General features: G+C 40.3%; 1 protein-coding gene across 32 annotated transcripts in view; it reads right to left on the bottom strand.

Moving 5' to 3' along the window:
* cacna1c (calcium channel, voltage-dependent, L type, alpha 1C subunit) overlaps nucleotides 1–12820 on the bottom strand; it is a 185937-nt gene that overhangs the window by 69023 nt on the left and 104094 nt on the right. For all 32 annotated transcript variants that reach the window (XM_034578140.1, XM_034578151.1, XM_034578139.1 and 29 more), the window contains exon 4: nucleotides 2524–2663. In XM_034578140.1, the coding sequence (XP_034434031.1) occupies nucleotides 2524–2663 (140 nt within the window). The remainder of the gene's footprint in view (nucleotides 1–2523; nucleotides 2664–12820) is intronic.

Here is a 12820-nt window from a genome sequence, read left to right as displayed (position 1 = left end):
GAGGCTGGGATAGGAAAAGAGACAGTTTTGCTTGAGAATTTACTTCCAATAACCATTGTTTGATTAATAAATCAATTATTGACCAAAAAGTTTTAAAGCTCATTTGCAATATTTTACGTGCAAAATGTTAGCCTGAAGCTGTCATGCTCTCAACTCTCTTCTCAAGATGATGTTAAAGCTCATTTCACCATAGACACTTAAGACAGAGAGATAAAGGAGGAGATCTTTGTGGAAGAAGAGACCAAAGAGAGTCTGTAACAGTACAATTCATATTGTACATTCACACACACACCACACACACAGCCAGTTAACGCACTGAACCGTCACTAATAAACTCTTACGGTACATGTCATGTGTGTGTGTGTGTGTGTGTGTGTGTGTGTGAGTGCACGTGCATGTGTGTCTGTGCCTCCCAGGTTGCTCAGCACCAGGTACAAGCTCTCTCACCCATATGGTGAACATTCCACAGGGAGTGAACTCTGTCACTTCTCATTTATACACACACACACACACACACACACACACACACACACACACACACACACACACACACACACACACACACACACACACACACACACACACACACACACACACACACACACACACGCACGAATTGTAGGATTTGCACATGGGCACAAAGACAAACCCATTTATGTGCACACAGACATCCAGAGCTGTCAACATTAATATTTCCTGTACTTGTGTTTCACAACTTTACTCATGTAATTTTTTCCACAACATTAGTTAAATAATCTGTGACCCTTAAGGAATGGTTAGGTTGGGTAAAACTGAGGTTCGGGAAAAGAATGCGATATGGACTAAGATCCCCTTCAAGTTTCATATTTTTGAAACTGAATGTAGATTCTGGTCCTTGTTTATCTATGTAGCATCTGTAAGGTGCACAAAAAGCTAAGAAAAGTGAAAAAGACGTGATTACAGTATATGATATGATGCAAAAAACTTTCATTGCAATAAACATTTGTTGCCAAACACCTGTTGTGCTGGGCAGTTTTCACACATTTTAGATGCTACATTAGATTTGGAGGAGCCCCTTGGGGAGTTACTCCGGCTCAATCTTCCAAAACAGCAAGCATCGAACCTTCAGACGTGTCCTTGAACGAGACACTAAACCCTGCCAAATCCAGGACTGCACCTTGTATCTGACCTGAAGACCTCCCTGTGGCAAGGCTGCCAGGAAAAACACAGTCTTCTTGCAGGGACCACTAAAGTGTCATGACAGGTTAAATAATGCATTCATATCATTCAAACAGAGGCAGAGAGAGAGTGACAGAGAGAAAGAAAGAGAGAGGGAGTGACAGAGAGAAAGAAAGAGAGAGAGAGCGAGGCAGAGAGCGAGAGAGAGGCAGAGAGAGGCAGAGAGCGAGAGAGAGGCAGAGAGTAGATAACAGCATAAGAGTGTTAAAGGTTGTGTTTATGCCAGTGGCACTGGCACCATGATGCTAGCCGTTAGCGTGTGTGCACACATGTGTGTGTGTGTTTGTGAAGAGAGGCAACCTCAGTTAGTGTAATGTGAGCGAACAATGAATAAGACTTGCTGGGTGTGTATGTGTTTGTGTTGTTCCATTCACAGAGCCTTCATTCAGACTGAGGGGTTCTTTCTGGCTGTGTCTCTCTAGCACACACCCACGGACACACACACGCACGCACACGCTCAATTAGACGATTTTTATGGCATTAAGGTCCACTGGCTATTGTGCCATTACCCCTACACAACAGTGGACTCAAAGCACAGCTGGCAGGCAGGGCACACACACACAAACACACACACACACACACACAGGCACAGAGGGTTTAGCAGATGGGCTATGTTGCTGAGTTGCAGATAAAGAAAAGCAGAGCAGAGCTTCGCTATCAGCATCTAACAAGCTAATCAGTTTAGGCTTCACCAATACACTGTAGCCCCAAGTTTATTGCAGCTATAATGCGGATTGACTGAAAAGGAAGCTCCTTTCAACACAAAACTTATTTTAAAAGTCGTTAGGGACCGCAGAATTTTATTAAAATACAGCGGACTAAAAGATAAATATTATTCCTCTATCTATCTCTTGATAGAGCAATCACACTTACATACAGTACCAGCAGATTGTGTTTGTGCAAAGCTGTTGAATCGGTAGTGAAGTTAAAATTGTTGGCAAGAGAAAAGAATAGCTTTGTTATTGGAAATTGTTTCTGTGAAATAAAAAAAGAAATCAAAGACAACTAATTCATCTTGAAAGACGCTACCACTATGACAACCTCTGGCATTAGACAGAGGCTGCCACTTGCCTTGGCTGTAGTTTCATTTGTTGACAGTAATTATACCAAGGCACTATGATTAATTTGCCATTGATATGCTGCTGTTTAAAAATGTGTCAGTTAGCGCATCTTTAAAACCTGGAAAGAGACAGTGAATTACATTCATTCTATCTCGGGTGTACTTTCTATCAAACCAAACATATTCAGGATCATTAAAAAACATTTCACAGCTTTAATCTCTGCCATGTGTTTTTGTTCACTCACCCTACGACTACAATGATGAAGTCGAGCAGATTCCAGCCATTCCTCAGGTACGCATTGGGGTGGAAGAGCAGGCCATAGGCTATTACCTTCAGGAACGCCTCCACTGTGAAAATGATGAGGAACAGATACTCCACACGCTCCTGCAGAGACACAAAAGAAAGACAGGTCCATTTATTTGTCTGAGCAGCAGCAGTGCAGGAATGTAGAAATGCGCAGAAAGCATTGGAGAGAGAGATTAAACGATATGGAAGAGAGACGGGATTGCAGATGGTCAAGTTTATAGTAATAAGTATAGCTGCTTTCAGAGATGCACTGAAGTCTTTCCTGAAACTTTCCAGAGGGGCCGTGTGTGGGAATGCATATGTCAGAGTCAGTTGCTCCACCCCTGGTAAAATATCCAGAAAATGTCCCAGTGAGAACACTAAAGGAAAACTGGAAGAATACAAATATCGATGAAGTTTTAAAAGAAGATGTCGACCTGGAAAGACTACGAGAGTCGAGAGCTTTTGGCGATAAGGACGCTGCTCTCAATGCGCTATTTCCCGCAGTAGAATTTATACGCCATGTCGTGCCTCCAGCATGTACTTCCCAGAGTTTACCCCTAGCCAGGAATTTTCCTGTCGTTGTGAACGTGTCTGACAGCGACAATGTCCTGCGTTCTCAGTTTGTGGAGAGCGAACGCCAGAGTTCATGTCTGAAAACAGCTTATGTTTCACATGTGAGTGAGTACTGAGAACAGGATACCAGATTATAGGACAAACTAATCCAATGAGAAAACACCAAACTTTCATTCAGGATATTTTGGCTATAACAACACACTAACATCAACACACATCCATTCAGTCATCACATTATTTATTTATGCCCATATCAGCACTAAAGACCTTCAATTTGACTTGTGAGTACTAACAGTGCTGGCTGCTTACTCCTCTACTTCTCTGAGTTTATCAGCTTGTTTATGTGGATTCTTGTGTGTGTGTGTGTGTATTTTATTTTGTGTTTGATTCTTTAAACTACAAATCTGTTTATTTGTCTAAGTGGTAATCGTGGACACAATCAAAGCATTTTGATTATTTATTCAAAGCAGCTCTCTTAAGAGGCAACTGTTTGAAGAGATAAATGCATGTGTGTGTGTTTGTGTATATGTATGCAAAAATGCACACGCACACACTACTCCTCTACTACAGAGTTCCTCAGAGACTGTTGTCATAGCGATGACCCCTGCCAAATGGGGTGATGGGAAATGTCCTGAAATGGCCCTCAGAGACAGATAGAGGGATTACATAACTTTATGACCATCAGAGAATTCATCATCCACCTAATCATCTAATCAGCTGTCCTATCTGCTTTCTAATGTTTTGCCAATTTTACAAAAATGACATTAGACGAAGAAAATGGTGCAATATATCGAGCTCCTGCGACAGATAATACTCTATATTCAGAAATATCCCATGTCCTCTCTCTCTCTCTCTCTCATGCTCTGAGGTACATATTTTTTCAACATTAAAATATATTAAGCTCGATCTGTGTCCTTCCATCACAGTCCCTGGCCTGCCTCCTGCTTGTTCTCTTTTCCCATGGTCATACACTCGCAGAGGGCCAGAGGTTTGGGACAGAAGGCCAGTCAGGTCTCACCGGGCCAAGGCCTTATCCCTGGGAAGAACGAGCTGAACCTGAGTCTGGAGAGACGGAGCTTCAGAGATTAAACAAGTATTATAAAGCCTGGTCGTGTTACATTCACCTTCTAAGGCAAATAAAAAATATAGATTGCCAGATCACTCGCTACAGCTTTAATTATTACCATTGTTCCACAAACATCAAAATTAGAGCTTGCATGTACAGCAGCAGCGAGCTAGCTATATCTGAATTATTGCCATTGTTGCAAGGAAGAGCAGGTATTAATATTCAACAGTGCTATCCACAAAAGTGACATTTTACAATTGAAGAATAACCGTGAAAAATATCTCCTATATAAAAAGACTTTTGCAAGGGTGAGAATTTAAAATCTTTGTGATTTAATAAAGGTTTGCTCCGATAAAACAGACTTGACTTCAGGACATTAACATACTGTAAAAAAGAGAATGATAAAGACTCATTTCATTTTTTATATATTTCCCCTGTATTTTCCCTGGCCAGCTTGTTAGTTCAAAAGTAAGGCGATAAAATCGACTTCCTCCACAACTCTCTGGTCGTACAGTGCCAACATAATATATTATATTTAACGCATTTAGATTTGTATTTGTAAGGTGCTGGATATTTAACAATGTAATTAAATTTCTCCAAATGTGCTCTACTCAAATCATCTGTCTTTACGGCCTAGTAAAAAAGTGTTGTTAACTTTAAAAGCCCATGTTAGTGTTGGATAAGCTCAAGTACACAGAAGCTGTATTAGGATCTGCAGTTGCAGGCTGATGTGAGTCTAAAACTAGTCCAGCTAAACAAACAACTTTCTCAGCATGAAGGAACACTGCAAACTAACACACGCACGCACGCACGCACGCACAGACACACACACACACACACACACACACACACACACACACACACACACACACACACACACACACACACACACACACACACACACACACACACACATTTTGGGTCATGGGAATCAGTCATTCATATAACCACAGTTTTGACACAACAGCTGTGCTTCCACTGTCCCGTATTTAAAGATAATTTTCTATTCATGCTTGGAAAGGTGTCGGTGTCAGCAATGCACGCACTGAATCCAAAAATGACTCATGAATCACAGCTAAAGATTACAACCACTATATTTCTTATTCTTAATGATCTGATTATCATACAAACTGTGATTTGAAAGTGTTTCTCCCACACTTAGAAACGCTCGAGAGGATTTGACAGGGAAGGGAATGACTTGAGTAATAATGCAGAGATTATGCACAGTTTGAATCATAGACAGCGTGAAAGGTAAGTTGATATTTAAGATTTTACACGTGAATGAGCTGCTCAGAAAGCGGAATTAAACTTTGGCCCCTCTAACCTCCTCTCGTTTAAATTGAAATCTGTCCATTGTTCTATACTCACACAAGCTTAAAGAATTTCACATTAAACACTCCTCATCCTATAATATATGTTTATGTGTGTGTGTGTCTGTTTCAGAGCCTCAAGAATCTATTGTTTTCATATTCATCATTGCCACACTGCCAAAGACACTTCACCACACAGTAATAGTTGTGTATGTGGAAGTAATTAATCTCACACACATCCCCTCCCCTTCTAAAACACACAAAAGCGCGAACACACACACACACACACGCACGCACGCACGCACGCACGCACGCACGCACGCAGATAGAGACACACACCCGGGCTGTGTATCTGCTGGTGACAGGCAGACACTGTGGCGCTCTGAAGAATAAAACAGAGAAAAACATCTGGTAGGAACAGCTCAACCTGACAGACACACACAAATACACATACAGACACACTTCTCCTTCTCTTTCTCTACGTTCATACAGACCCATAAAGGGCAAAATCCATAAGGGGCACGACTAATCTGGTTACTGACTGGAAAGAACTGAGAGAGACGACGCACGCCGGAGAGAGAAGAGGGGGATGAATGAGGGGGAGACTAAAGAGACAGAGTGAGAGAGAGGGAGGCAGACAGAATGACAGAAAGGTGAGTATGTGGGGGCAATAATTCAGTTATCTGTGATAGGTCAAGCAAACCGCCTATCCATCAACTTGGCCAATCAGATTATAGTATCGACATTCTACCATACAGCGGACAATGTTTCTATTCGCCATGACCTTCTGTGCATGTGTGTGTGCTGCAAAACAGGATTAGCCATTAAGCTGTTCTCGAAAGTTTCCACAGACACATCAGAGTCCAGTGCATGTCTCTTTTATGCAGTTTTCAATAGATCAAGAAGAAGAGAGAAAAAACCTGGACACACTGTTCCAACAACTCAACCATGAAAACACACAACAGCACTGACATAACATTTTTATTTCAAAACTTAATGCTTATTCAACATGCCCACAGCAGTGAGGACAACATGCAGTGCAATGGTCTGATTTAAAGACCTGACAGGATTATATACACTTTAGGCAGTTTGTAATTTAATCATGTATTTAATTTTAAAATCTAATTAATATATTCAGCTCGTGTAATGCTGCAAATCTGAACTCATCTCAGCCGTGAATATGAAATCTGACTTTTTTCTGCTTAGCCAGACGATTTCTGTACAACTATACAGTACCACACTGCTAATGTCCTGTCATGATTTATTTACAGTAAAGGGAGGAAAAGACAAACGACGTACTGTGTGCAAATGGAGTGACAACACACACAGGAAATGTCTGGCTTCTTACAACTTCTTTTTTAAACTTTTGGTCATTATTGGTTTCTGTAATTACATCATGCTGAACTGAACTCTGAAAAAGAAAACTGTACAGTTTATTATTATTAAAATATAGATGCTGCCACACATAAGTCATATGCTCAACCCTCACACACCTTCGTCTTTATCACCCCAGCACCTTGGATTCGAATCAACAACCACCTCCTCTACAACTACAGACTGATAAAAACATAAGATGGACAGCTTGTTATTTCAGACTTAAATTAAGAAGAAACTCTCTTCTTCGGACTCCCTGTTTGTTGCCAATTGTTTTCTCTCTACCTCTTTCTCGCTCATCCCTTACCTCTACTTCTTTCTTAAACTCAACTCTCTCTGTCTGTGGTTGCCAACCAGAAGTTACCATAGAGACCAAAATGGGTTCCGACGTTACCATGGAAACTGTGGGCTGCAGCAGCACCGGCAGCAGCAGACTCTCTCTCTCTCTCTCTCTCTCTCTCTCACACACACACACACACACACACACACAACAAACACACACATTCTTGTACTTCTATCTTAGTGAGGACACTCATTGGCATAATCAGTATTGTACCAAGAATATCCCCAGCACATACCCCTTATTAGGACTCTTCTGTCAGCATCCACCTGTCCCTATTGTGTGCACATGTGTTAATCAATGTTGCTTGTGAATGTCTACAACACTGTGTGTTCTTGTATATGTGTGTTAATGTGTTTGGCCTATTGATCCATGTCGTATAATTACTTACCACCTATGGACCTTAAGTCTAATATGAATTGTACCATTCTGTCATCCTGCTGTTTTAAGATTTTACCAACTTTAATTCTCCAAATTTTTCAGCTTTAGAAAGTGGAAAGATGATGGGAATGAAAAGTTTAGGAGCTTGCTACAAACTTTGTGTACAAAGTTAGGAACAGTAATGAGTAAACAGCTCCTCATAATCACGGTTTATTAATTATTTTAGGGGTAGGGTTAGTGATCAGGGGTCAGTGCGCTTGGTCTGTACTTTTCTCTGTTATCGTAATTTGCGACAGAATTAGGATAAAGACCTATAATCGAAACTGACATTGCTGAAAAGGTCTCTGTACTTAAAAGTTATTTTCCACCTGAAAAGCTCTCTATCTTGCCCTGCACTGCAAACATACATTCACCAGGTACCAAAGTTTCTAATATGGGAGGACAATATGAGTGAGCCGGATCTAATATTGAGTTTCTATTGAGAAAACCGGAAAAAGCAATGCTGTCTCTCCACTCACTCTCAATCTGTGGTGAAACATGTCTCAAAGCTTAAACAGAGCATGCATACACACCAGGGCATTTTTTCTTTGTTAGATAAGAAAGGGGTAAAAATAAATATTTATGTTTATATTATGGTCAGGATGATAAATTCCAAAGCTCCTACAAAAAGTTAAATATCACTTTAAAAACCCAGTTTAATAGATGTTGTCATGTGAAGCAAAAATTAAGGATGACACAAAGCAAGAGGATAAATTAGACATGCAAAGATACATATAAGAAATCTCAGCTCAAAACAAAGTGTGTGCATTGAGGCAAGACAGCCAATAAAACTATTATGCCTTCAAGTGAATAAAAACATGAATGAAACACCTATAACATTAACCTCAAATCCTAGAAGCCGTCACCACAAAAAGAATAATAATACATTTCACTGGGATTTCTGCCGGGGACGCGCATTTCTTTTTCCACGGCACTGGAGAGACCTTTTGAACTGCATTGCTATTAACATGCCACGTTCAACACAAGTCTCATTAACGGACCTAAGCTCCAATCTATGGGCCTCTGGACAAGGATTAGGTTTGATTAGAGATTACACATGTGTGTGTATGTGCATGTGCATAAGTGTGTGTGTTTGTGCGAGAGGGAGATAGAAAAACACAGAGAGATTGTAATATGGGCATCGGTGACCTCTGACCCTTGACAGGAAGCTAGATCCTGAACAAACAAACAGCCACACACACACAAGCCATGCTTTTACACCTTACACAACCATATGTGGCAACTACCAACATATTACAGGGACGCAGCCGTTGAACTTTTGAAATTATGTATTCCAAAAGTAATAAAAACCTTTTGAATTCCACCTTAATAAAACGATTTATTATCCTCTTTTTATTTGTCTATTTGTTTCCTCCAATATTATGAATATCAAAGTATCAAAGAAAGAAACTCCTGTTCCCTGGCAACAAGCATCTCGAAGGAAGGAAGGAAGGAAGAAAGGAAGGAAGGAAGGAAGGGGGAAAGAAAGAAATAAAGACAACTGTGGTGTATTTTATTTGTCTTTCCATGACAAAAACATATGATTTCCTCTCCGACATATTAGCTGTAGCCTTTCTGTGTTGCCTTCAAGGGTAACGTTTAGAGGAAGGTGTGAGGTAATGTAAAGCAAAGTTAGATAAAATGTTCGATTATCTGGTCTTTTACAGCTTGAATTCTGTGAGATTTCTTTGGTATGTTGGGACCCAAAGACAGAGAAAAAGAAAAGAAAGTCTAAGTTAATTGGTGACTGAACTTACAGATCTCTACTGGGAATCTCGCCGTTGAAAAAAACTGTCACATGCTATCTCAGTTTGTCCTCGTCTCACACAGAAATTGTCACATGCTATTTATTTCATCCTTCATCAATTTCTCTCACTTTCTCAGACACGTATAACAAAGCAACCGGAAATCTGCCCAACTCCACCTTCAGCCTCCCTGTCAACGAGACCCATTCCAGCTGAAACAGATAGTAACTGGGCTACCACATAGACTGTATATGAAGACGGACAAAATGACAGCTCCGTAAAAGTGAAATTAAATCGTGTCAATTGTCCCCTGGTGGCAGACTGCAGTGTAAGTCATGAACCCTACCTTCTCCATGTCATAGAAAGTCAAAATACATAAAAAAACCTACTTTTTTCTTTAATATAGTTTCAGTCGTTTTAGGTATCTCTTACCACACTAATGTATTTTCATTCATTCTTTCCTAAAGCTTGGTTCTTAGATTTTATAAAACAATGTGACAAACAGTTGCTGTGACTGTTAATTGGTCAAGAGCATGTATAAGCGGGACCTCAACACTTTAACTCTGTCCCCTGATTGCTCCTGCACAGACTCTGGCTCCAGATGACGTCATCGGCACAAGATGGCAGCATCTGTAGCCAGGATATTTTGGCTTCACTTCTGTATTGTTGGAGGAAGTGGAGCTGCGTCGTCCAGCTTTACACACAATCTATGTGCTATGACCAGGTTTTGACTTTTCTAAATTAATATTTATTTTACTGCTTTTCCTAATCTCTGTTAAAAGGCTCAAAGCTTATCCCAACATGCAAAGAGAGGAAGACTGGGAAACACCGTGCAGGTCGTCACCGGTCAACTACAGGCCCTAACACAGTCTTACACCCACAAAGTAGAGTCAACCTGACCTGTGTGTTTACAGGAGGACACCCATACTGATGGTAAAGCAAACATTTAAAATTGTCTGCAAACACAGACTGAGTTGGAAAGAAAAGGAGACAATATTTGCACAGGGATGGCAAAATAGAGAGAAAAGGGAATTTAAAGGAAGATGAAGTGAGAAGGGAAAGAGAGAGTAATTGGTCTAAAAATATAAAAAAACACAGGAGCATAAATCATCTGGTATAGACAGCCAGGGTGTGTTTTAGTAAGCGTGTGTATAAGTGTGCGAAGGTGAGTATGCTACTTGGTGTCTGAGGGGAAGATAGCGGGTACCCTTGAGAGAGGAGAAGGAGGGAAAGAAAGCAAGAGATGGCAGGAAGAAAAAGAGAGAAAGATAATGTATACACGGAGAGACGGAAAATGAAAAACCAAGGTGAGAAGGTGGAGAAATATCACTTTCTTCCTCTGCTTTCCCTCAACCCTCCATCCCAGCTTAGTACACGTTTGCTGACTTATCACGACTTCTTCTGCCTCAGTGGAGGGGACACTGCTGTACGGCCACCCCCCCCTACACTGTGCAGAGTCCCTTATCCCATGGTTACACACATGCACACTGTCAATTCATGTGGATGCCACATCTATGACTATCATGTGTATGCGTGTGCGTGTGTGTGTGTGAGTCATCTTCAGTTGATCACGCTGTTAAGAATGGGAAAACCATATAGCAGTATATTACTAGAGCTCATTAAAGATAAAATAACTATTCATCATTGTAGTGAAATGTCTTTATATCCCTTTTGTTCACTATCATTACCAATTAACACTATATATAAATATAATATACAACCTGTGGCATGAGAGAACAAGCTGAGACAACTTGATTAGTTGATTTCTTAATTTACAAAATATTAAAACTGTTTTGAACTTGAATTGCATTCATTAGAGCTCTAACCTCTGCCAAGGCTCAACGGTCACTTTAAATTAAAACAGGCACTTTATGTTTCTCAGCTACACATTGGAGTTTTTTTTCATCAAGATTTACACACAAGTCTCTGAGAAATCAACAAAAATATAGAAAAACAATGCAATGTTAAAGAACATTCCCTAACTCATATCACATCATCATTCAACATTAATAATTCAGCAGTATTTCTTTGCTAATTTCTGGCATTTTATAGCCAGAATTACAACATTAAATCTGGCACATGTTTGAATGTTGTGGCTAATCGGTTTATCAATTGAGAATATAATTATTGAAGTAATTGGTAATAAAAAATAATAGTTTCTTGCAGCCCTGATTATATCTACATAAAGTTTTAATACCCAATCAGCCCACAACCCTGTGTCTTTAAATGGTCGTATGTCTTTATACAGGACAAACATATTTATCTCACCCTGTGATTTAGATATTCATCTCTCTGTCTTCCTACTTCTTCCCCAGCCAGATGAGTGATGCTGTGCTTGTTAGCGCATTCTTTCATTCACTCACTCCCCCTTTCCTGTCTACATCCACCTCTCTCTTTGGTCTCTTTCTCTTTCTTATCCTTTTTTGTCCATTTGTTTTTCTCCTCCTGCCTCTCCATGTGTCGCCCTGTTCTCTCTGTGCACCCAATCAACCATCCTGTCTGCATTCACAGTTTGATAAAGAAGGAGTGGGTTGAACCAAAGCTGAACTAACAGAGGAATCCTTGAGACAAAAAGAGAGAGCAGTGCTGGTGCCATTGTGCTGGTGGCATCCGCTTAATCAACCAGTCAGAAAAAGACTGTATTTACTCACTTGCAGAGAAGCAACCAGTGACTTTTTATCCAGTGTATAACGAGATGAAACTCCCACAATTGTCGATAGGAGATATAATGCTGCAATGATTATGAACATATGCAATAACTAAATTATCAACATCAATAATCAACAATCGGCCCAGAAAATGACCAGAGCCTGTACTTTGTTTTCTTTTAATGATATGATTAAAAGTCATTCCTATAGTCCACAATCTTGACTTTAAAACTCAATAAACACAGTTGTAACCAGCAGTCACAGCGACGGCATCGTGAGAACACACAAACCACACACACGTACGGTGACAATGTGCTTGGTGTGAGAGGAGACTGTATTCTGCCTCCTAGCTCTTTCCCCACAGAGATCAAACACTGTGCGAGTGTGTGTGTGTGTGTGCGTGTGTGTGTGTGTGTGTGTGTCACAGATGTGCTTGTGTGTAAGTCCCACTGTGTAGACATATGGTCTCCTCAGATATGATGCAGGATCGGCCGAGAGCCCTGTAAGTGTGGGAAATGTAGTTCCATATTTAGGGATATTTTAAACTTGAAATGGCAGAGAAAATGACTTAAAGAGATTAATACATGGACATTTGAAAAGTAAACTATATATCTACTGCTCAAATTTTTATTTTATTATCAGTATTTTCACTGTACTTCTCGTACAAGTACTTGTCTTCAGCTCCCTAGACCAGGAACTGATAGCAGCTCTGGCATGAGTAAACCATTAAGAATACAGCAGCACTGATTTGCACTATATCTCCAGGAAATATTGATT

Source organism: Hippoglossus hippoglossus, chromosome 23, assembly GCF_009819705.1.
Source record: "Hippoglossus hippoglossus isolate fHipHip1 chromosome 23, fHipHip1.pri, whole genome shotgun sequence".
NCBI lineage: Eukaryota > Metazoa > Chordata > Actinopteri > Pleuronectiformes > Pleuronectidae > Hippoglossus > Hippoglossus hippoglossus.
Note: the sequence above shows the minus strand (reverse complement) of the source record. Positions and strands in the feature narration are given on the sequence as shown.